This window comes from Carcharodon carcharias, chromosome 15, assembly GCF_017639515.1.
Source record: "Carcharodon carcharias isolate sCarCar2 chromosome 15, sCarCar2.pri, whole genome shotgun sequence".
NCBI classification, from domain to species: Eukaryota; Metazoa; Chordata; class Chondrichthyes; order Lamniformes; family Lamnidae; genus Carcharodon; species Carcharodon carcharias.
In genome coordinates, this window is record NC_054481.1 from 122837723 (window position 1) to 122863871 (window position 26149).

The 26149-nt window shown below is 44.4% G+C and overlaps 1 protein-coding gene across 3 annotated transcripts in view; it reads right to left on the reverse strand.

Annotated features, from left to right (window-relative positions):
• agrn (agrin) overlaps positions 1-26149 on the reverse strand; it is a 478028-nt gene that overhangs the window by 55142 nt on the left and 396737 nt on the right. For all 3 annotated transcript variants that reach the window (XM_041206167.1, XM_041206169.1, XM_041206168.1), the window contains 9 exons: positions 25351-25515; positions 21489-21632; positions 19459-19583; positions 17195-17300; positions 13121-13510; positions 10492-10620; positions 9141-9268; positions 8137-8251; positions 7861-7980 (listed from right to left, as the gene is read on the reverse strand). In XM_041206167.1, coding sequence (XP_041062101.1) covers positions 7861-7980; positions 8137-8251; positions 9141-9268; positions 10492-10620; positions 13121-13510; positions 17195-17300; positions 19459-19583; positions 21489-21632; positions 25351-25515 — 1422 coding nt within the window. The remainder of the gene's footprint in view (positions 1-7860; positions 7981-8136; positions 8252-9140; positions 9269-10491; positions 10621-13120; positions 13511-17194; positions 17301-19458; positions 19584-21488; positions 21633-25350; positions 25516-26149) is intronic.

Consider the following 26149-nt stretch of genomic DNA (forward strand, 5'->3'; position numbering starts at 1 on the left):
GGGCTTCATTGTTAGCATTTCCAGGCAGCGTTGGTGTCTCCAAAGGCTCCCTGAGGATTTTGACCATGTGGATCCTTCTAGGTATCAGACAGCCTTCCTTTACCCTGGTAATGGGGATTGTAGTCTCTGCTGGAGGCACCTCCTCTGAGGAGGGAGAGAGGGGCAGAAGGGAGAGGAGGCCAGGTGTCCCAAGCAGCTTCCAGGGGAGGGACCTGTGGGAGGAGAGGCGCAGGCACAAGGGGCGCAGGGCCAGCACGTAGTCCAAGGTGGAAGGGGCTACAGAAGACGCCACTATCCTGCTGCCAGGGTTTACAGGCAGTGATGCAGCTACCTCAATATGCCTGAGGTTCAATGCCGAAGGAGTCTTCGCCTCTCAAGGGAGAGCGTGACCTCCATTTACCAGATGATTGGGCCTGAGATCAGCTCCGACTGTGTGGATGGACACCCCATGCCAGTGGCTCTGAAGGTCACAGTGGCCTCAACTTCAATGCCTCCGGCTCTTACCAAGGGGGGGGGATCTGTGTGGAGTCTCCCAATCAGCTGTCCACAGTTACATCAAACTGGTGACAGAAGCTCTGTTCAGGTGGGTACTGACCATTATTTTTTACCGTATGGATGAGGCCAGCCAGGCTGAGTGAGCCAGAGGCTTCGCAGTGATTGCTGGGTTCTCCCACGTCCAGGGTGCTATAGACTGTACACATGTGGCTATCAAGGTGCCAGCAGGTGAGCCCAGTGCCTTCGTCAACAGGAAGGGCTTCCACTTGATGAATGTGCAGATAGTGTGTGATCACAGGATGCTGATTCTACAAGTCTGTGCAAGGTACCCAGGCAGCTCCCATGACACCTACATCCTCCGATGCTCCCAGGTGCCGAGGCTCTTCAGTGCTCCGGCCCGGCTGGATGGATGGCTGCTGGGTGACAAGGGCTATCCCCTCAGAAGGTGGCTCATGATGCCTCTCCACCACTCAAGAACAGAGGCAGAGCAGCATTACTCCACTTATCACTCAAGGGCAGTGATAAAGAGAACCATAGGTCTTCTCAAGATTGCTTCAGATGCCTGGACCGCTCAGGGACAGCACTACAATTACCCCCAGAGCGGGTGTCACTGATGCTGCGCTCTCTACAATCTGGCACCAGCAGGGGAGGACCAACTGGAAGAAGAGGATCAATGCAGCTGCACAGGCCACAGGGGATGAGTCCAGTAGTGAGTCCGAAGAGGAGCATGGTGAGGAGAACACTGAGGACATGGAGGCAGAGATCTGTAACCTCCAGGGAGTCAGGGACACCAGGGATGCCTTGATCCAATGCTCCTTCAGCTAGCCTGCCAAAGATCATCTTCCAACACATGCCAGGGCTGCTGCCTCCATCCTGGATGTCTGAAATGACCCTTTCATTTAAACCCAAAGTCCACTCAATGCCTGTGTAATACAGTTTCAAGCCATCCACGTCCAGCATTACATACTGCCATACCCTGCACCACATTAAATAAAAAAGGGGGAAACACACTCAGGCCATTACAACAAAAGAAAATTTATTTCACGTTGACACTCATAACAAATTAACAGAACCTTCCCTGGTCCTCAACCCCAGACCCGTTAAAATAAACAAAACATTGCACAACAGAAGATCACCCATGACCAGTCCCTCTTGGGCTCATGATGCTTACGAGTGGTACGTTTTGGTGCCCACCACCCCCTCACTGGCAGCAGCATTGGAGATAGCTGCTGACTCTAGTGTTCTGTTGACTTTGATGACCTTGGCGGTTGTCCTCTAACCAGTGGAGCTTGTGCTGGCCCCGCCTGGGAGGGAGCGGCCAGTGCCACGGGCTGGCATCTCCCCAGTCACCGCAGCCTCTTGCAATGCCACGGCCATTGGTGGAGGGGCAGAGGAGCTGCTGCCCTCATCCGGAGCACCCTGAGAGGAGCCCGCAGAGATGACAGGCAGCTCGTGTAGCAACTTGAGGTCGCTCTGGACCTCCCTGCTCACCATTGGTGGACATGGCACATAGCTGGGATACTGGGTGCCTCATTCATCTTCCACATGGATACTTGCCCACCTGAGGTCATTGCCTGTGTGAGGGCTTGCATGTCTGAGTGCCCCAGGAACATCTGATTCTGTTCCTGGAGCTGCCTCTCCATGAGAGTCGCCACTCTCTCAATGGAGGAGGCAGTGTGCTTGGCCATGAGGGTCAACGCATTGCTGATGCTCTGCATGGACTCCTCCATAATGGAGACCATGGCACGCATACCCTTATGGATCACCGCCAGATCCTCCCGCACATCTCGCTGGACATCCAGCATCTGCCGCTTAATGGACGACTCCAGAGGCTCACCATCTGCCTTCGACTGAGCATCGCCCTGGTCTCCAGCAGTCCTCCTACTGCCGGCGCCCTGGGCACACTCTGCCTCCACCTGCCCCTCAAGCGAGTGTGAAGTGCCCTCACCGCTGTGCACAGACATTCTAGCCGAAGATCTAACGCCCACTGAGGTGCAGGTATCTGCGCTGGTGCCTGGTTCAGGGAGCGGGTGTGATGCAGGTGCATCTGGAGACTGGCAGTTCTCTGGTGTCAGGGGTGGCTCTTCAGGGACCTGTGATTGAGTGCGTGCTGGTGAATCTAAGGGAGAACAACAACATGTCACTAGTTTAAGCCATCACACTGTCACTGTACCTGCCAGGTACTCTGGTGAGACAATGGAGATCTGCATCATGGTGCCATCGTCTTTCAATGATCAATGGGGACGCCATTTTTGAGGCTCCCATCAATGAAGAGACTACACCAGAATGTTTGCACCATCTGAAACTCTCACCTCTGTGCACTGCACTCGCACCTTCGTCTGACACCCCAGCCTCTCTGTGGCTGGTTGACCGATGTGCATGGCACCTCTCCAGCTCCAAGGCCTCCTGCTCGAACCTTGGATAGGATTAGGAGGTTTGGGGGGCCTCTGCCTGTCTGCAACCTTTCAATGTTGTTATGGATCGTCTTCTCCTGAAAGGACAGAGGAGCATTGATGAGTCCACTCTCTCTACCTGCAGCCCCATTGCAGCCTGGCCAACCCTACCTGAGGAGCACCTCACAGGGCACATCCGAGTCGTGGCCCTCGAGCCGCAAGGGCACTCAGCCCAAGCAGCCAGGGCTCACCCCCTTGCCCAGCTCCGGCCTCCTTGACAGTTGGTACTCAGACTCTAGCACCCCTGAGCTCCATGGGGCGATGGCCAGACCTTAACACTTCACCACACTGATCCATGCCGACACGGTACTCAACCTTCCCAAGCACAGCAGGTCATTAAACCTCTTGCAGCACTGGACCCAGGTGCGCCACAAAACATCATGGCCGCTGACCGGACTGCCACCTCTTCCCAAGCCCTTTTCGTTAGGTGCAGTGGCCTGTTCCTTTCATCCCTGGGGACAAGGGTGCTGCTCCTGGCAGCCACCTCCTCCAGGAGGGACCGAGGGGCACTCATCAGAGAACCAGGGGTCCGAGCGCCCACCCGACCGGCCCTCCCGCCTGCCGTCTACTTTGCTGACAACACCGGAGTTCTCCTCGTCGCCGGCAGCCTTCCGGGGCTTGACTGTGCTGGTTTTAAAGCGGCCGCCGGGTCCCGCCGACAGGGCCCCACCCCCTGCCCGGCCATTGGAGAGCCGCTGTCCACGCTGGGCTGACCTTAGTTGGCCCGTTTCCCGGTCGCTCCCAGGCCCGCCGACCTCAAAATTCTGCCCCAGGCGCCTCCCAAAGAGAAGCAATCCGGAGCCTGCGGCCTACGCATGCAGGCTTGTGAATTAGCGCAGCACAACGTCCAAACCCAGGCAAAGCAACATATCTGCTGCTAAAGACGCCCTGGAGCACATAGAGGTGGCAATATTTCATTCATCTGGAAGACTGAAGGGTCAAGCAGCCCACGTTCAGACGAAACACTGGGGGTGCATTGCTAGAGGAACGGAATTCAAAGGCAGAGGAGTTATGTTAAATGTATATCGGGGCCGAAAATCATCTTGGGCGATGGAGCAAACGAGTGATATCGGATCGGCCGACTTTTTCAGGCAGTGCCTTATATTCAGTTCCAGTGACTGCAATAGAAACTCGGTCAGGCTACACTTAAAGAGTGTTGTGATCAATTCTAGTTTCCATATTACAAAGAAAACATGGAAGCATTGGGGAGAGAACAAAAAGGATTTACAAGGATAGTACCAGAACTGAACGTCCAGAAATATCTGAAAAGACTGAGCAGGCTGGAGAGTCATTTCTCCAGCAAAGAGACTGAGAGATGACCTGATAGAGGTCTTTAAATTTAGGAAGTGCTCAATATGATGGATTTAGCGAGGATGCTTCCACTAATGGGACAAGGGGGCATAAATACAAGATTTATTACAAATAACTGTGGTACGGAATTCAGGAGAAACGCTTCTGCGTAGAGAATGGTGGGAACGCAGAACTTGCTACCATAAGAGGCAAATAGCAGAGATGCATTTTAGGGAGATCATCCAGACACTATTTAAGGAACACCATTTTGATTTGGAACTATATCGGCCGTTCCTTCACTGTCACTGGGTAAAAATCCTGGAACTCCCTCCCTAACAGCACTGTGGGTGTACCTACACCACATGGGCTGCCACAGTACTAGAAGGCAGCTCACTACCAGCTCCTCAAGGGCAGTCAGGGATGGGCCAATTAATGTTCACATTCCATTAATGAACAGAGCAAAAACCTAGATTGGTAAGTGAGGAAGAAAGGAAGAGAAGGATATGTTGATGGGAGATGAAGTAAATGGATTGAGCAGAGGTTTGTGTGGAATGTAAAACAGGCAAGTCTCCTCCCAGGACCAAATGGCCTGTTTCTGTACTGTAAATTTGATGGGCTGGATTTCCATGCCTCTGCCCTTGTTAGAACGGGGGATTTAAAAATGGTGGATGGCACCTGCAGTTTAGGAGTCCCGACACCATTCCTACCGCGTGGGATTTTTATGGCCTCAGGATAAGGGTGCAGGTCGCAAGCCTGCGCACAGCAATCCTGCCCTTTACCTCCTCCATTGTGGGGGTGGGCATCTTAGATCCCACCGCCCCCCCTGCATTTCCATGGAGCCAGGCCGGTTTTGTTAGGAAATGTGGTTCACGGCACCTCAGAGGAGTCACGAGTCATGGGGAAAGCCTAGGTTGGAGACAAAAACCTTTTGATAGGCAAGTTATAAAGGTGCTGACAACTTCACTTGTTACAATGTAATGGTGTGTGCTAAGTTAAATATGTTTTGAATATAGTGATCAATGTAAGGGCTTTGTTTTTAAAAGGTAAACAACCATCAAATTGACCAGCAGTATGAAAATGTTCAGGTGCATTAGAGTACTTTATCCAGTTGAGAAAGGGCTCTTCTGCAGGAAACAGTATTGAGGTTAAGATTTTAATGCGTCAATTTCCCCTGTGATTTAATCTTTTCTTTGACAGTCCAGTCACCTGTTCAGCCTTTGGAGCAATGCAACAGATAGTCACCTGCTCCATTGCTTCAAAAGGCTTTAATGTAATCAGCTCTAGGCGCTTTGATGACACAGCGGTGTTTTGGAATCCAATTATGAATTCTTGGCTGAGCTCCAAGCCCCACTAATGGATTTAGTTCAGCAGGGGTTATTGATACAGCTGTTAAAGGAGCTGTGTGCTTTGTTCTGATTGACTGTTTTGTGAGCAGCTAATATGTTTTTGGAAGAGTTTTTTGAATGGCTATTTGCTTATTTTGACTGTTCTATGAACATTTAAACAGTCTAAAATTTTAAGTGGAGTTTGAATGACTGTATGTTTGATTGACAGTTTTATGAGCTTCTCAGAGGACTGAAGTTTTTTGAAGAGGTTTTTGATGGCTGTTTGTTTGGACAACTTCACAAGCATCTCAAAGACTTTTCTATGTCATTATAGCACTCATGAGTTTTGTCCATAGTGGATAGTGGGTGAGTGGACATAAGGTTCATGGAGGGCTAATAGGGGAATATGAGGGAGCATTGGGGGTATAAAGAGGGCATGGGGATGGGTGGGGGGGGGGTGAGAGGGATGACAGGTGAGGGCTAGGGTGCCTAACACTCATTAACATAACTGGGCTGATGCCCCAGTGAACAGAGGCGGACCTTCTAACCTGCTCAGCTTGCCATCTGCCGGCCTCTGTTCCCAGCTCAGGCCCAATTCTAATGAGTCCCTGCCTTGAAGACGCCATGGAGGAAGGATCACAATGTTGGGAAATGACCCAACGTGCGATTCCTGCCTTGAGGGTGAAAATCCAGGTCCACATATTCCCAGTGGGCTAATCCTACCACCAAAAGTGTGAAGTCATAAAATTGCCCCCAAGCAAATGCATTTAGCTTTGATGTGAGAATTGTCCCACAGTTTTAGAAGACTTAGAATACAATCCCAGATAAAACGTTTGAACACACTTAACTTAAGAGTAAAGTACTTCTAAAATTCTGCCTTCTAACTCGGCAAACAGAATTCAACATTCTCTGTTCTAGATTCAGTCACAGTTGAAAGGAGCCCTGCGCTTGTTCTCAGGAATACCAAGCTCCATAGTTTGTACATCATTTATATTGTATCATCTATATCGTAGCTGCTGGGTGCAAGTGTTAATTGTGCGCTGACACAAAGGACAGTATGACTGGCAGAACTAAGTAATTATTCTCAATGGATACAATCGCAAACACAATTTGAATAATTTAAGATATATAAATTCAGAGGGAAGTGCTTTTAAAAATGTTGCATTTGGAGGAAGAGAGAGACAAATAAAAAATGACACCAACATTAGACTATTGCTTCCTCCCCAAAACGGCCCTCACCATGGTAATGGCATTGATTACATCCACAGACTTAGCTTCCTGGGATTGAAACAGGAATCAGTGCAGTACCAGCAAGTGTAGTGCAAAACCATTAATGTCTTATCTTCCAAGTGGGCCTTTGACCTTTAAAATTTCAAAGAATACGTTCATAAATCCTAATGGTCTGCCAAGTGATTGTCCTGCAGCTTGTATATACCGAGAAATCTTGGTCTATAAGCTTCCCACCACCAGAGGGTGATACTCTTTCATTCACTTCCATCCAGTGAGCACAACCCCATTGAAGTTTATCATGTGTTGCGTGGAAGTTCACAGAGAAGTTTAGTAAATAAAATGAGAAAACAGCTGTTTCAGTTATTGGCCATAGCTCTGAGAGGGTGTTCCATTCTTTTTAAAAAATGGAGGAACATCTGAGGAGCACAGTTTTATTATGATGAGGTTGTGCTACCCAGAACACATTGCAAGATACGCTATCCTTCCCTAATGGTTAAAAATATTAACATTCCAGCAAGTTGTATTTCTCCACGGTTGTACACATTATAGTTCAGAGCTCTCAGCAGAAGGTGGTGTTCATTAGCAAGTATTAAAATAAAACAGAATGGATAATCATTCTTTTATATGCTGGTGATGAAGATACATTAATACAACTCAAATGCTGGACTCAACAAAAAAAAAAAATTACTAATTGTTACCAGGGATTGTATAGTCTACAACTTTAAAAACAGAGTCTGTAGTGTGGTAACCAAAACACAGAGACTATGAAGGTCCCTGGTCTAGGTTTTGGCCCATGTTATTTAGTCTTAGTTGCGATGGTGTTACTAACGGGACTGGCCAAGACTCCTGGCTGATTTACATTGACATATGGGGTTGCCAAGTAAGTTCAGCTGTTCCCCAAAGCTAAACAATCCACTGATGCTCAGTGTACAGGCCCAGATATGAAAGACTGCTGCTATCTGTGGAACCCTAGCCCAGAGAGAGACTCTTCACCTTTAGCAGAGAGGGAATGACCAGAGAATCTGAGCAGGGGATGGGAGAGGAAAAGACAACAGAAAACACATTACCAAAGTCGACGATTTTGATGTTGTCCTGTTCTGGTTTCTTCACAATAATAGATTTCTTCTTGGAGAGCCTTACTTGCTGAAGTAAAGCCCTTTGTACGTCACGGGAAGTGTAAATTGTTCCTGGGAAAATTATAAAACATAATATCGATATTATTGTATTAGTAATGATGCTGCAACTAAACAAACAGGGAGCAAGAACAAACCACCCGTAAACCTTTTAGCCCTTTTCCTGTGATTGGCCCATGACCCATGATAGGTTGGCTATCTTGTACTTACTTGGATCAAAGTGGACTTCAACAATGGCACGCACGGATTTGCTTGCTCCCAGACCACGGACTCGGACACTCTTAAAATCCTTCTTGACGTTTGAGTTCCCCAAGAGTTCTTCCAGCTGGATGGGGATGAGATTGTGCGACACATAATTAAATAACCAGTTAGACAATTTAGAAGTAAATCTAAAATTCGCTGAAAACAATGGGATTAATCAATTCCTCTTCATAACTAACCAGTATCCTGATTGCGCAGCATGGTTCTCAGCCAGAACTTTGTGGAGAGTAGCCTCTTTGCTAGCGCTCTGTACTCATTTGAACACTTACCCCTCACTCCAACCCACTGACTGCCTGATTTTAGATGGGCTTCCAAAGTGTGAAGAGTGCCACCAATATGGACAGAAGGGAAAACCTGAGGGCAATTCTACTTGCAAAATTCTCAAGCTGCTCCCGAAGATGAAGTGAAAATTCTGCAGTGGAGGGTTCCTAATGGGGACACAGGGATGGGAAAATGGAGGAAACTCCGTTACTGCTGTGAAGCAAGCTTGATTTAAGTTTGTTTTTTTTTGTTTAAGCTGAAGAGCATTTGCAGTACATGTTCCTTATCCACAAAATGACAAGTAAAACTTAAAAAAGGCAACAGCAGTAATGGACTGAATGGAGGTGAATGGCACCCAGGGAAGAAGAAGCATTTCCCAGAGGTTTGCTGGTGAAAGAAGAGACTAACCACAGTAGCCTGCGGCAGCAATACACAATCCATTCTTCCTAGAGAACAGAGAAAGCTGACTCTGGGCCAATATATTCCAACACATGGCAAATAAATCAGAAATGAAATGAAACCACAAGTTAGTGGTCATGTTTCAGAAACTAATGCAAGCCGAACTTCGCATACCTGGGAACCAACAGTTTGTTTTTGCTAATTAAGCATTATACAGCATCCATGAACGGCCTTGGCTTACTTATTTGGCGCAAATGAGAGGACAAGAGCATCATTCGTCAGCTGCCACTTACAGCGCTTTCAATACTTCTGGCTGTTTCACCAAATAGCTCCGACTTAGGATCATCCATCTCCGGTGTGTAAAAAAGTTCTTGACCCTCGACCTCTTCCAAAATGAGAACTCCTTGGAACACTTTAGTAGCTATTGAAAGCAAAATCACAGTGGGAAACCTGGCATTAATCAACGCCCCAGTCAGCAACAATAAACAAGGCTGCATCACTGGCTGATATAACAGTGAATGGAGGTTGGTAGTGCCAGTCTTAGGGTTAGTAGGATGATATATTCTTTGAATTAGTAGTTCAGAGGAAGCTTGGAATAGGTGTACATGTAAACTTGGTTCATAACACAATGCCATAAATACCAGATGTTACCACAAGATTTGCTCCACAGCTCCAAACTATTGAGGTTGGCAAGAAGTTAAGCAGACAAAGAGAAAGAGTCGTTAGAGAAGAGGCAGGTTTAAACCAGCAGGAAATGAATAAAGAAATTAAGTTTCTAGAGCAGTCACTTTTCAATAGAAATTAAAACACACTCTGCATCAGTGACATTCAGATTCTGCACTTTCATGTAGGAATGAATACATCGTTAATTGACTCAATTCCTTCGATCATATGAAATGCCATCATTTACTTAAGTTCTTGATTGGGGGGTTTTATGGAAAGAAAGAATTTCCAACACGTTTATCTGCAATAAATTCAAAACCTATAATTTGCAAAATAAGAAAACCTATTTACCACCACAATTTTCTCACTGAATGTATTTTCAGAATTTTTGTGAATTTCTGGCCTGCTGCTTAGGGTGGGCATATGTTGGAAGAAAATTGGAAAGAAAAGGAATTGTCAGTTCACAGTCAAAAAATGTTGAAATATTCTAATAAAGCAAATGAAAAAGAAACACTTTTTTTTGCTGCTTTTTTTTTTGTTATTATTGTGCTAAATGTTTTCATCAAATTTTTGGCTTAACCATCTTGACACTAAATGGGTTAACAGGCTGTGTTATGATAATGCAGACAAAAATTTAACTTCGTTAACCAGCTCAGTAAAAACAGAGTAAATTGTACCCCATGGATTCATCAGGTGTCTGTGTAATATTGCCACAACTTCTGTGGAGGGAATTTCTGCACCAGAAACAGTTTTAAGGCTATTAAAGGGTATGGTTTTGTGTACACCTGAAGGCAGTCTGTGTTTTAACAATATGCACTGGCGTGGGCAAGGTACCATGAGCTTACACTCAGAACATTACCCCCAGACAATACAGACCGCTCAACACATGGCATTCTGACAAACGCTACAGAGCAATCTGTCCCTGGAAAACGGTTAGTGATCTCAGCTAGGTGTGGCTCTCCTATACTTCAGGGTACTTACGTGGACAGTTGCCTCCCTCACCATCCACAGATGGTGTTTTTCCATCAGGGCAACAGCCGAACTCGGTGTTATCACACGAGGACCTTTCAATCGAGACTGGCGCTGGAGCATCTATTGACTCATTGGAACCTATAGATAACAAAGACTGAACTATAACTTAGGTCAGCTGAATACTGAACTCCAAAAAAATTAGAGGCTTGTAAAGGCATCTTTTAAATACTTTACTTGAGCCTATAAGCTCATTAAAGAACATTGGATCTGATAGTCCCACGAATACAAACTGACATTACACCCTGGTGCCAATTATTTTAACATCACTGTATACTGCATAAATTATGCTGTCCACATTTTAACACTACCAAATATGACAAACTGGAATAATTTCTACTTGTCTAAAGTCCTGATTATATTAATACGTTCTTTTGCATGACACGGGTGATGAAATCAATATTAGCATGTGAATATTTGACATGATTTAAACAAAATTACTTTATCCACTATTTTAAAGGAGGAATGAACACATTAAAGAGAGCACTTTAATGCTATAAAGACAACGGGTAAAGGAATCTCAAACAACTCAGTACAATGAGACGACTGGCTCCTTCTATGCTGTAGGATTCTACAATTAAGCATTTGGATGGCACAATTTCACAATTTTAGACTCTAATATTGAGTGTTATATAAAAATTGGGTTTAATAGATAAGAGGAGAGTGGACTTTTGATTGTATCTGTAAAGGGCACATCACAGAAAATATGTGGCCTTGACTACTGAAAACCTACGATGTCATGAGGTCAGTGGGAAACACACACATCAATTCAATAGGGTTGTCATCACAGTCACTTATTTAATATTCAGAACATTGTTAAATTATTTTTTATATAAATCCTTGTGGTGCAAATAAAGAATATGTATGCAGTAGAGGCTTACCAGATAAACCCAATGTAAGGCATGAATTATTTAGTTGCATCTGTCTGCTTTGATAAATATTGTATCAAATGAATGCTACTCTGCACCTTTATTTACAGCAATGGCTTTTAATATTTATTTAACTTAACAGAGTTACTTGAAAAAAGTACTAAAGATAATTCTTACACTGCCTTTGAATTCCAATTTTACACTTTTAGCTTGTTTCCAGCAAACAGGGACTGACCAAATTCAACTGCAACAGGGGCAGAGGTCACACATGTCTGACCATACGGCTGCTGTGAGAACCTAATGGTAAATTTTACTCTCAATGGGGACGACTGAATTGCCTGCTTGAAATGCTCCAAATTGCAAAATGGCCGATGACTCTGCTTTTCAAATTTGAGGGGCAGCGAGAGCATTTTAGGTAACAACGCTGTATGGGAGACAACCCCGCAGACTGTAGGAATTGTGTTTGAGGTTTCACTATCAGAATCTGTGCTGCTCCACGAGACTAATATTCTGGCTACGCTAGGTAAAATGTGGCTTCATGTTACAAAAAAGAGTACACAATTATGGTGCCCAAAACCGCCACACCAAGAACCCAATTTCCATCTTTTATTTTGTTGCAGCAGGCAAATATCAGTTCATGAGCAGTTATTTTACACTTCTCCAGGGCTAGTTTTGATTGCCTAAGGGGCTCGCAGGGGAACCTACCCCCAAATTGTCCTCAGTTTTATTTAATCAGTTCTTTCAGCTCTCCCAGGGGTATTGATATTGGGTGGGGTAGGTGTATGTATTGTGATGAATAAGGTATCACAAATTGTATGAGAATGGCTGGATGGACTAGAGGATACTTACCTGTCCATTATTGTTCATAGCTCAGCCTTTCTGCATGTTACTCTGTATAGGTTCCAGCTACAATTAGCAGTTGTAAACCTTTATACATAAAGTGGTAGCATTACGCTTGACAGACCTTTGAGTTCAAAGGTTTGCAAATCTTGGACCACAATTACAATTTTTTTTTTATTCATTCAAGGGATGTGGGCTTCGCTGGCTGGGCCAGCATTTATTGCTCATCTCTAATTGCCCTTGAGAAGGTGGTGGTTTGCTGCCTTCATGAACCTCTGCAGTCCATGCAGTGTACATACACCCACAGTGCTGTTAGGGAGGGAGTTCAGGATTTCGACCCAGCGATAGTAAAGGAACGGTGATATACTTCCAAGTCAGGATGGTGAGCGGCTTGGAGGGATCTTCCAGGTGGTGGTGTTCCCATGTGTCTGCCGCCCTTGTCCTTCTAGAAGGTAGTGGTCGTGGGTTTGTAATTATAAGCTAGATCAACTATGTTTAATGTAATTTCACCTAGTGAGCTACTCATTGGCTTATCCACCTAAGCCACTGAAGAGCTCTTCAGCCTCAACAGTTGCTTGTCATCCACGCTTAAAACAGTGTCACATAACCAAACACCATGAAAGAGCAAGACTTTTGCTAAGATGTTACTGGGTTTTCCTCCTGCAATCTAGAATTGAGCTGCTTTGTGCTACCAAACTCTACCTTTTTTTTGGAGGGGAGGTGAAAGTTTATGAGATTGGCTTTTAAGGTTATGCCTATGTACTTATTCCAACAATTTTAAGGCACCATAGTTCTAATTCAGCGCCCCGTGCAGCACTCCGCAAATAAATGCTCTCATGCATCATGAACCAAGCACAAACAATTCACATTACCCATAGGCTCTACTCCACTTGCTTCTAGGTCACCACTTGCTTCAAGATCTGTATCCCCACTGAAATCCCCACTGCCTGACTGATCAGGGGGTTCAGATGGAATGACGGGTGTTGTAGGCTGGGCAGTGGTGGGGTAGGCAGTGACAAAAGGATGCCTGGTTATCATGGTTGACTTGGATCGGACATGTGATCTTGTGGTATGTGTAGGCCATGCTGTGGATCTGGGAGGGAGCATGGCTTCAACAACTGGCGAATCCTTCTTTTCAACCCGTGCTGTTGGTATGATTTCTTCCCTTGTCGAAGATGTGACTGTTGAGGAGGACATTTTCGACCATTTGGTTGTCTGAGGATAGACTGTGGTAGGAGGAATGGTTGGCCTCGATGGAGTTCCTGTATGGAGAGGTGAGATGGTTTCTATAGAGTTACAAAAGTAAATGGAAGTATGTTTAGGAAAGCATAACACCAAAACAAATATAGGTAACAGCAGGCTTCAAGAATTGGATCTTCAATTCGGGAGACCTCTTTAACCTAAAAAAAATGGAGTACATTTTAAGGACAAGGTGGGCCGAATGGCGTCCTTCTGTGCTGTTAATTTTCTATTGTTCTATGTACATAAACAGCTCAGCTTCATAATTTTATCAGGCAGCTCAGTAAACCTAATTTGTGAAAGAATAAATCTTTTTGCATTCGATGTTTAACTCTTTGAGACTGAATATTCAATGCAATTGGCATGAAAGACAAGATGGTTAAGGTTAATTGCAACGGAGCAGATGGTCTCAAGTCATCTTGGGCTCATATACAAGAGACATAGTCATTAGTCGTTGAAAGGGTCCCAGAACAGTGAGGCTCAACAAAGCATCCATTATTTTACTTGCTGTTGTTCTCAACAGATGATTGCTTTTACACAGATGCGACTATCATGGCAAGGAGGTTATGAACACTGTTCAGGCAATACGAGAGTTGATGTTTCACAATGGATATTTGATCTGGCAAATTTAATATAAAGACAAACAAAAAAAGGATATTTAAATACAGCACACATTGTTTTTCAAGGGGGAAAAAAGAGGGAAAGTAGCTATATATTATATTTAGTACATAACAGCTGTTACACTTCCTGAAAGCTGCTGCAGTAAATGTTTTTCTGCATCACTGGCCTTTATTGACCATGTAACCCAAGACTGTCATTCCCACCCATATCATCACATAACAACAATCAGGGTCTTCCAAGAGATGGTTGCAGACATTGGTAAAGTCCAGAGCTGTATGAAATGTGAGAGAGCTGTAGACATTTGAAAGTAATGCAACCAATACATACACATCTGTACTGGGACCAGGTTCCAGGATGTGAATCTTATACTCCTGATGGCTATTGCAAAGCACGTGAACTTCCGTTGTCACGCTCTGGCACGTTTTCCAAACCTGGACACATTTGGGCCTCACAATTTGCTTCCATTCTTAATTCCATTGTTAACAGCTGCAAACATGATTTATTTCTACTGCAGTTCTCAAAGGATAAGAGAGGAAATGACAGCATATTAATTCACATGCACTAAAGGGAAAACAGCTAGTGGAATTCACAGTGCATTTTTACTGTCTCGTGCACTATTTACTGAGCAGTTCAACAATCGAGGCTTCTCAGAGCAACTGGTGCAAATAATTGTGAATCTAACAATATCTGTAGGAGAATAATTGTGTAATAATCAAGTGAATACTTGGTTTTAAAAATGCTGTAAGAGGAACTGAATAAAATGGGACCGTGCAATAATTCATTGGTACATTGCCTCATTAGCACAAAACAATAATCGCCAAAACGTTGTGTGTTATGTGCAGCCAGAACTTACTAAGTGGCAGGTTCCCTACTAGCTGAGTCAATAAATGAACTACCCATTAAGGTGCTGAGCCACGCAACTAAAGATGATCCAAGGTTTGACCCTTTGGTCTTTGCTGAGTTTTTGGGTTTCAGCTAGGGCAAGAGTTGGCGTGCCCCAAATTGCCTCAGGGGATCTGGTGCCCCAAATTGTCTCAAGATGCATGGGCAAAATGAAGGGGCTCAGCCATCTGAGCAGCAGTGCCAACACTCAATTGTGGTGTCACCTGTAACAGAATGCCACTTTGGCCAAAGCAATGGAAGAACCTGCTGACCCCAAACGAAACATGAGTCCACCCCTTCAGGGAGCAAGGGAGAATATCGGAAAATAAACTTCGAATTAAAATTACAAGAGGCTGTTGTCAACATGACCTGAGCTCCATTAGACTCTTACCTTCACAATAATTCAACTGATAAATGTTTTTTTTCAAAGATATGACGTATGTAAAACGTTTGGGTGCAGCAGGGGGCACTGTAAGATTTGGTTTATGCCTTTTTTTTTATTTGCTGGGAACGATGGTCAAATGTTGACACAGTTTGTTAATATGTTTCATGTCACTGATATGTACAGATAGTCAAAGGGAAGATTCACCCAATTGTAATACTGCAAATGTATCAATAATCGACAATCCGATTCCTGCAAAATCCTATGCCTATGGGTAAATTCACCCATGCTGTGTACCCAGCAGGCATTACATTCAATGGGACAACTTGTTAGTGATGACTTCAGCACAGTAGTGTCAATTTCCTAAACTGCACTCCCCTCAAGAAAAGCTCCCCCCCCCATCAAGTACATAATACTCTAGAAGTTATCCAAATATTCTACGAACAGTTCTCTCCAGAGACTGTTCCTGCATTCAGCCATTGCATCTAGCCCAAGGCTGGCCCTGCATCTAGTCAGGCTCGGGCTGCTGTTCAATGACTTGAATTCCAGCTACTCACTGTAAGTTCAGGCTATAAATAGCACGCTCATGTGGAAAGCGTTCTTCTATCTCGCGGTTCACACATTGGGTGTCTGAAATTGGACATGAAAGCTGGCTATCTTTGGAAACAGCACTCAGAATGAATTGACGCTGGTGACTGAAAAACAATGGAATCTTCTGTAAACAAGTTTGTTCTCTGCGGATGCATTTTTTACTTTGATTTCTGTATAGCCGATCAGAGTGCCAACTGCTGATATTCACTCGGACTGAGTTTTTGAGTTTCAGCTAGGGGTCAGTTGTGTTTCGTTGGGGTCAGCAGGTTCTTCCATTACTTTGGCCAAAGTGACATTCTGTTACAGGTGACATGACAATTGAGTGCTGGCACTGCTGCTCAGATGGCTGAGCCCCCTCATTTTGCCCATGCATCTTGAGTGCATTATGCAGTTTTAGCAACCTATATTTCGTTAGAATGGTAACTGCCCATCTAGTTCAACACGCAAACTATCCCATTCCAAATAATTTTACTTTTGAGTTCCACCTGAGCTAGCAGAGTGGAAGAGCCTCCGTTCTACAAAGTTACAAAGAAGCAGCACCTCAGTCATCCACCCTTTTTCCACAACATAAAATGCATTCTTGAATCAGCTGAAAGCAGTTTTCACTCGGTTTGGGTTTCAGGAATTGTAGGACACAGTGGTGTAAGGTTCTTGACTCCACTGCCTGGATCTGGCGAAGAAGTGGAGTCTGCCCCATATTCATTCCAGTGAAGCTGTTTCTACAGCTGGTAGTGGGGCCAAGGATGTTGTGGGGTAGTGGGTGACCCCAGGGAGGCAGCGATCTGCCAGATTACCACTAACTCTTTGAAAGGTCAATTCTGCTGGTGAGAGAAAGGAACTGCATTCATCAGTGAAATGGATGAGGAGTGCCAGCTCACTGGAAACCAAGCTGAGCGAGCGCTAGTGTAAAAGCCGGCTAATATCTGCAGCAAATCAATTCTGGAGTAAATCATTAACCAGGTATCATCACTTTTACAAAGGGTTTCTTTCAGAAAGCTTTCACCATGTACTCACATACCATTGAAACAGGGCTATATTCAGTGAGCTTTTTTTAAAAAATCCAAAACTGCCTTTTTAACTCTGCAAGCTTCATCTGATTCCATTTTGGGCAGCAAGCCCAACACAGGTGGTTTCAGGTATCTAGGGTAACCTTCCATGCTTTTTCTCCTGACACCCCTGCTTGTCCCTTCCAAGTCAAAATATTACACTGTTAATTAATCAACTTCCTTACCTCGACAAGACCCCTGGTATGCAATTGCAATCTCTATGCCTTGGCGGCACACAATAGATTTGAGCTGGCACTCGTTTGCGTAGGTTATGCCATCAGAGCCACAAACCTAATATTGTACAAAGAGGCAAGTAAGCAAGGGTCATGTAAACGATTAGAATTTCAGGCTCAACAACATAGAAACACTGGAACAGGAACAGGCCATTCAGCCCCTCTGCTGTGCCCCAACATTCAATTAGATTGAGGTGGATTTGTACCTCAACTCCATCTACGATCTTTGTTCCAAAGCCCTCGAAACCCTGACCTAACAGATGCCTATGCATCTGAGTCCTGAAATTTTCAACTGGCCCAGCACCCACAGGTTTTTGTGGGATTACATTCCAGATTTTTACTCCCCTTTTTGTGAGTAAAGGTGCTTCCTGAGTTCAGTCTCGAAAGGCAAAGCTCTACCTCTAAGATTATGACCTCTTTTCCTGGATTTCTCCGCCAGAATAGATTGCTTCTTTATATCCAGCCTAGTAATTCCCTTCGTCATTTTAAATGCCTCGATCAGATCATCCCTCAACTTGCGAAATTCAAGGGAACACATGCCAGGTTTCTGCAGTTTGTCCTTATGGTTTAATCCTTTAAATCCAGGTATCATGCTAGCCAGACCCACCAAGGCCAATGCATCCTTGCTGAGATAAAAGCAAAATACTGCAGGCGCTGGAAATCCAAAACAAAAAACAGAAAACGCTGGAAAAACTCAGCAGGCCTGACAGGGTCCGGGGAGAGAAAGACAGAGTTAACATCTCGATTCTGAACGACTCGAAGACCTGCTGAGATTTTCCAGCATTTTCTGTTTTTGTTTCACACCCTTACACACCCACAAATCATTTGCTGCCCATTAGTGAATGTAGTCCTCCAGATGGGGTCTCACCAAGGCTCTGCAGAACTGAAGCATTACTTCTTCAATTTTGAATACACCAACTGCCTCGAGATAAGGGACAACATTTACCAGCCCTCTTAATTACTTTTTGCACGCACTAGCTTTTTAGTTGTACACGGACACCTAACTTTCTCTGCTCCTTCACAGCACCTAGTCCCTCACTATCAAGAAAATCACTGATTTATCATTTCAGATCCAAAATGGACAACTTCACACTTACCTACTTCATCCACCATAGATTAATGGTGTGTATAAAGCTATGTTGCTTTCTAAGTTCTCACTCCCATTCACATCATTTACTGGACTTCCAAATTTAAGTGTCATCTGCATCTCTATTCCTTCATCCAACTCATCATTATATATGGTGAAAAACCAATGCCTCAGTAAAAGCCTCTGGGAAACTCCACTTCTCACATCCTGTCGATCAGAATCAATTCTTTATCCCTAATTTCTAGCTCCTGCCATGCAGCCAATTACCAACCAATTTTACAAGCTTGTGCAGGGCCTTATTAAATGCCTTATCATAGTCCTTACCGACAACATACTATTCAACTTGCTAGGGACCTCCCCAAAATACCCAGCGATATGCCACCATGTCCTACCCTCGAGAAGTTTCTGCTGACTGGTCAGTTCATTGATGTCCAGCTACTCCTTTCCTGATGTTTCCTGGTTCCAGTAACTTCTTCACAAGTGATTTTTAACTGGTTGGTCTATAACTATGTGGCTTCACTGACTCTCCCTTTTTAAACAATTGATTGACATTTGTAATTTTCTAATCTAACGGCACAATTTCTGAATCTAAAGAGCTTTGGGAATCTGTGACTGATTTAATTTCCTCACCCATTTCTTTCAATACACTGGGATGGAGATATGTCTATCTCAAGTCTGATTATAAGCTCCTTCACCATTTCTTCCCCTATCTTAAACTCACTAAATTCTTCCCCTTGACCTTAGGTTATTTTGTTCCACTGACATTTTGACTCTCTTCTGAGGGAGAAATGATGACGAGGGTGCCGAAGAAGAGGTATAATCCTTGAGCTAAGGTGGTCATTTATGATGTCAGTGAACACTAGGAGATTGATGGAGCAGGATTTCAACGCATGAACTTTACAAATTCACATTCCTGACGCACTGCTTTTTCCATCAGGAGCACATTTTGGAAACTTGGGTGGAAAGGTACAGGGATTGCTTGCCAAAATTCCCGAAATGCGCTCTGATGACTGAAACTCTGTAACAGGACCAGACATTTATAAAATTACCCCTTTATAAGGACATAGTTTTCTCCAATCTAGCATTCTGGAGTAAAGCTGAAACAAGAATAGCACCAATGATGTCTTACCTTAGACTTTTTACTCTCTGGACAAAGAGGAGGGGGACACTCACAATAAGTTCGTCCAATACTCTCCACACAAGTCGCTCCATACTGGCACTGAAGGTCAGCGCATGATTTGGAAACAGATGGATCTGTGGGAAAGTTGGGGGGGGGGGGGGCGGAAAAAAAGCTCATTCAATTCTTCATTCACTTTCTGAATATTTTTGATGCATTTGTCACCAAGGCACTGAAGTCAGAAGATGCAATATTTTTTCTCTCGGCAACTAGAAGCACAAGAGCAAACAAAAGGGCAACAAAAGACCAACAGGCCCATCAATGTTCGTCCTCCAAAGTACAGATCAGATAGAAGATAGAGCTCCATTTATACTACTCCTCAGAGAAGCACCTCTCCATTACATCTATGGTTCATTCACATTTCTCAGTGCCTGTCCCTTACATTATCAATACATTGTTATCTTATTGCTCAACATTTTCACTTGTACATTAATTGGATCTCTAGAGGTTCTTAAAATAGAAGGTAGAAAATGCAGAAAATTCATGGAAGGTTCATTGGTATCTTTTTTTCCAATGCATTTATGGGATGCGGGCATCGCTGGCTGGGCCAGCATTTATTGCCCATCCCTAACTGCCCTTGAGAAGGTGGTGATGAGCTGCCTTCTTGAACCGCTGCAGTCCATGTGGTGTAGGTACACCCACAGTGCTGTTAGAGAGGGAGTTCCAGGATTTTGACCCAGTGACAGTGAAGGAACAGTGATATATTTCCAAATCAGGATGGTGAGGTGGCTTGGAGGGGAAATTCTAGGTGGTGGTGTTCCCATCTATCTGCTGCCCTTGTCCTTCTAAGTGGTAAAGAAAGAATCAGATAATATTCTGGGTGTGGACCTTCCAACAGACCTTGAAGGCTTGACAAAGGATCAGGTTAACATGTTAATCTGGCTTTTCGTTTTTTAGACACCGACAGGCCGACAGTAAATTTCCAAAATTACTGACTTTTACTATTTATCCCAACTGCTTTTACATCATTTGTGTTCATCTCTGTTCTACTGAGGCTGACAGAGGCATTTTTTTTTCATTTATGTGACTCAATCACAGGATGTCACTGAGTGAATTATCGCTACAATTCCAAGTGTTCAGAGGTTTCAGAGCCCTTGACGTCCTGAGAAAAGAGTTGCTTGTACCACCTGCCCTGCTGGGTTAACCCAAAGGCCACAAACACTCTATCCACTTAAACCCTCTGAAATCCAACGCTGGTACGGAACCTTGGGCAGATTTTTGCCCTTGGTGCAGGTGGTCGGGAAGCCCACAATCGGCATCCCACCGCAATTTCACACTGGCGGGCCAATTAAAGCCCACCCGGCATGAAATGCGAGCGGCAGTGCTGAGCAGTGGTAGGGGTGGGGTGGGCTGCGATCAGGCCGAGCACACGAGTGAGTGCTGCGTAATCTTCCTGAAGCACGAAGCTGCCTCAGGGAGATGAAGAGGTGTGTGTATATATATATAAAAAAATTATTTAAAAAATTAAAAATAATAAAAATTAAAACCTATCCCCTCATCTGACTCTGTCAAATGAGCAGGGACATGTTATTAATGAGAAACCAAAAGTTTTTATTTTACTTTTAGTTGCTTTTGGAAACCTCATCCCGCCCGTGGATGAGGTTTCCAAAGAAATGCAAAAGCCGCTTGGCCTTTTTGCCTGCCCGCCAACCGTTAGGGTGGATGGGCAGCAAAAAATGGGCACCGAAAACTTCACGTTAATTTATAACGTAATGGCCTTCACAGGCCTTTTAATTGTTGGCGGGTGCGCTGCCGGCCCTGGCGTGTGCCCACTGACCGGACTGTCGTGCGATGGCGCGTTGATGTTGACACGCTCGGCCGACGTTAACGAACGTCATTTCACGCTCGAGTGGGTCAGGCGCGCTCCCACCCACCGAGCAAACATTTTCTGCCCCTCGTTTCCATCAAGCCATCTCAAATTTCAAGTGTTTACAAGAAGCGCTTTGCAGGAATTTTCTTACTGCACCCGTTAATGCTCTCACCTTCATCACAGCCATTTTGACCCAATTTACTTCCATCAGGACACTGATTGCACTTCATTCCAGTGATGCCTGCTTTACAGGAGCACAGGCCAGTCATCTGCTCACAGTCATCCCGAATGGCCCCAACAGAATCACAATTGCAAGCTGTGTAAGTAAGAGAGGGAAAACAACAACGTGTTAATGCAGGGGAAACAGCAATACTCTCATAGCAGCAGTGGCATATGAAATGAAATCAATAAGAGCTTTCAACTTCACTGTTCTTTCAAAAGATTTAATTAAGAATAAGTCAGACCATGATATAATAGCGAAAATCTGTTCTCGTCAAGATAAAGGTGTCAGTGCTGGGGAATGAAACATATTTCCATTTTGATACTCGCAGCAAACATTTGCAGCAAGTTATAGCATGGTTAGACCTAGAGTAAAGCTCCTTTTATTCTGTCTGAATAACATAACTCATCTCTCACTCAACATGCTGAGACACTATTGCTTCCATTCTAGTGAATTCATGCCCTTTACGAGCCACAATACAAGGTATTTGATAAGGTGCCACATCAAAGGTTATTGCAGAAAATAAAAGCTCATGGTGTGGGGATAACATATTGGCATGGATAGAAGATTGGCTAGCTAACAAGCAGCAGAGAATAGCCATAAATGGGTCTTTTTCCAGTTAGCGAGTTGTGACGAGTGGTGCACCACAGGGATCAGTGCTGGGGCCTCAACTTTTTACAATTTATATAAATGACTTGGATGAAGGGTCAGATGGTATAGTGGCTAAATTTGCTGACAACACAAAGATTGGTAGGAAAGTAAGCTGTGAAGAGGTCATAAGGAGGCTCCAATGTATCATAGATAGGTTAAGTGAGTGGGCAAAGACCTGGCAAATTGAGTATAATGTGGAAAAATGTGAAATTGTCCATTTTGACAGGAAGAATAAAAAGAGAAGCATATTATCTAAATGGTGAGAGCTTGCAGAGCTCTGAGATTCAGAGGGATCTGGGTGTCCTAAAGCATGAATCACAAAAGGCTAGTATGCAGCTGCAGCAAATAATTAGGAAAACTAATAGAATGTTACCATTTATTGCGAGGGGAATTGAATACAAAAGTAGGGAGGTTATGCTTCAGTTGTATAGGGTACGGGTAAGACCACATCTGGAGTACTGTGTATAGTATTGGTCTCCTTATTTAAGGAAAGATATAAATGCATTAGAAGCAGTTCACAGGAGGATTACTAGACTAATACCTGGAATGGGTGGGTTGCCTTATGAGGAAAGGTTGGACAGGTTAGGTTTGTATCCGCTGGAGTTTAGAAGTGTAAGAGGTGACTTGATTGAAACTTTTAAGATCCTGAATGGTCTTGACAGGGTGGATGTGGAGAAGATATGGAAACCAATACTGTACACTGTATTTCAGACGTGGTCTCACCAGTGCCCTGTACAACTGAAGCATAACCTCCCTACTTTTGTACTCAATTTCCCTCGCAATATATGATAGCATTCTTTTAGCTTTCCTAATTACTTGCTGTACCTGCATACTAGCCTTTTGTGATTCAGGCACTAGGACACCCAGATCCCTCTGAATCTCTCACCATTTATTCTTTTGGGAGAATCTAGAACTAGGGGTCATGGTTTAAAAATAAGGGGTCACTCACTTAGGACAGAGATGAGGAGAATTTTTTTTTCTCTCAGAGGGTCGTGAGTTTTTGGAACTCACTTCATCAAAAGGCGGTGGAAGCAGAGACTTTGAATATTTTTAAGGCAGAGGTAGATAGATTCTTGATTAACAAGGGGGTGAAAGGTTTTCGGGGAGTAGGCAGTAGGTTACAATGATAAAAACAAAAAACTGCGGATGCTGGAAATCCAAAACAAAAACAGAAATACCTGGAAAAACTCAGCAGGTCTGGCAGCATTGGCGGAGAAGAGCAAAGTTGACGTTTCGAGTCCTCATGACCCTTCAACACAACTAAATAGAAATAGGAAAGAGGTGAAATAGAAGCTGGTTTAAGGTGGGGGGGGTGGGGGGGGGGGGGGGGGGTGCGGTTGTTGGGACAAGCAAGCAGTGATAGGAGGAGATAACCAAAAGATGTCACAGACAAAAGAACAAAGAACTGTTGAAGGTGGTGATATTATCTAAAAGAATGTGCTAATTAAGAGTGGAGAGCAGGACAAGCAAGGTAGCTCTAGTGGGGGGTGGGGTGAAATAAACAATGGTGGAAACACGTTTAAAAATAATGGAAACAGGTAGGAAAAGAAAAATCTATCTAAATTATTGGAAAAAACAAAAAGGAGGGGGAAAATCGGAAAGGGGATGGGGATGGAGGAGGGAGTTCAAGATCTAAAGTTGTTGAACTCAATATTCAGTCCGGAATTACAGCCTTCCGGACTGAATATTGAGTTCAACAACTTTAGATCTTGAACTCCATCCCCATCCCCTTTCCAATTTTCCCCCTCCTTTTTGTTTTTTCCAATAATTTAGATAGATTTTTCTTTTCCCACCTGTTTCCATTATTTTTAAATGTATTTCCACCATTGTTTATTTCACCCCACCCCCACTAGAGCTAACTTCCTTCTCCTGCTCTCCACTCTTAATTAGCACATTCTTTTAGATAATATCACCACCTTCAACACCTCTTTGTTCTTTTGTCTGTGACATCTTTTGGTTATCTCCTCCTATCACTGCTTGCTTGTCCCAACAACCCCACCCGCCCCCCCTTTAAACCAGCTTATATTTCACCCCTTTCCTATTTCTACTTAGTTCTGTTGAAGGATCATGAGGACTTGAAATGTCAATTTTGCTCTTCTCCACCGATGCTGCCAGACCTGCTGAGTTTTTCCAGAAGGTTACAATTAGGTCAGCCATGACCTTATTGAATGGCAGAGCAGACTTGAAGGACTGAGTGGTCTACTGCAGCTCCTAGTTCATATCTATGTTTGTATTTTAGGTTCTTGTAGGCTTTTGGTTAAAAAAAAGGACAATATTGCAGCCTTCTTTCCCTAAAGTGCTGAGCCTTGCTGGGATTCACCTCCAGTTGAGCATTGATAATCAGTGTCCAATCGCCATTCTTTTGTGAGCCCAGCAGGTAGGTGTTACTTAACAATGGAGAGCATAAAAACACACACACTCTGCAAACACATTCTACCCTCTGCACAGACTCCACACACACAAACACATGCTCCACGCACACGTATATGCACAAACACATGCACGAATATGCGTGCACTCCATAAGCACGGATGCCATGCATGCCCAGTACATGAACCATGCACACACACGCTTCACACATACACACCACAGGCGACCCACTTGCTCCTCACACACACATTCCATCAGATGTCACCAGACGGCAATCAGGAACAAAAGCTTTACCAGGTTGTTTTCTCCCTAGTTTGGGATGATGAGATTGATTGCAGTGTGCGACCTGCTAGCCTAACTGGAACATTCATAATTTTAAAGCCCAATTCTGAGCTCATCTTGGTACAGATTCCAGAGGTGAAAGATCTCACTTGCTCCAGATAAGGTGGACAGCATCAGTGACTCGTTAAAATGGACCTTCTTTGTGTGTAAGCCTGAGCAATGACAGGCTACCCTCTCCTCCCTTGCTATCCACATACACACACTTGCCAATAGGGTTATGATATAACATTTCTCTTGTCCGGTGAGAACCTTGTGCTCAACTGTAATACCGCCAGCATTAAACTCAGTGGGCAACACACAGCAGCACAGGTCTGGGATTTTCTTGATGAATGCCGCACTATCATGTCGTGTGGAATGCTCATTAATCCAGTTGGGCAGAAACGGGGTAAAGTACAGAGAATGTGTTACCGTTACATTCTACACAACGATAGCATCCTTGACGTTCACTTACGAGTGCATCCGCTTTTCTCATCTGTGACGATACCACGGAAATTCCAGAAGCCAGGCTCACAACGGTCACATATCAGGCCACCCACACCGGGCTTACAGGAACACTGACCAGTGCTGGGGCTACACGTTCCACCATATGCCCCATACTTATTACACCGACAGGTGCCTGGAAAGATCACAACAAAATACATTTTCTATTTGTCTCCGTGTTTACCAAACAATCCCTCCACTTACTTGTGACTAAGTTTTCAAAGTGATAGAAGAGGATAGAAGCAGGAATTGAGTATTGCAAAGAAAGCTCACACATACCCTATAAGGTACGTTGGGCAGTAGTCTCAGGCTCTGATGGGGGCAAGCACTCAGGTAGGTGCATAAATTCGCACTCCACCCCGCCCCACAGGCCATATTTCCAGAGGTATGATGAGAGCCAGCCTGTGAGCAGCAGGTAGCCACTTAACCATAGTTAATGGCCTATTAAGGCCTCTTGCCAGAGCCTGCCCATCAGGGGACATGTCCCAGTCCTCATGCAAAACTGCCAACCTGGGCTGGTACTCCAGTATATCAGGGTGTCCCAACTCCCAAGTAAGCGGGATACGCACACAAGTTAGTCACCACTTCACCGCTCGCATCGCCAACAGCCCAGAAATAAAATTATGCATCAACATTGCAGCGACCTTTCAGTCCTCTGGGGGAAAAGAAAACCTTATTGGTGAGGGAGTTCTCTTAGCAGAGAAGCTTGCCTTCTGTGACCATGATACTCAACTTATGGGTTTAGGGTGTTCACTGCAACAGGAACTCAC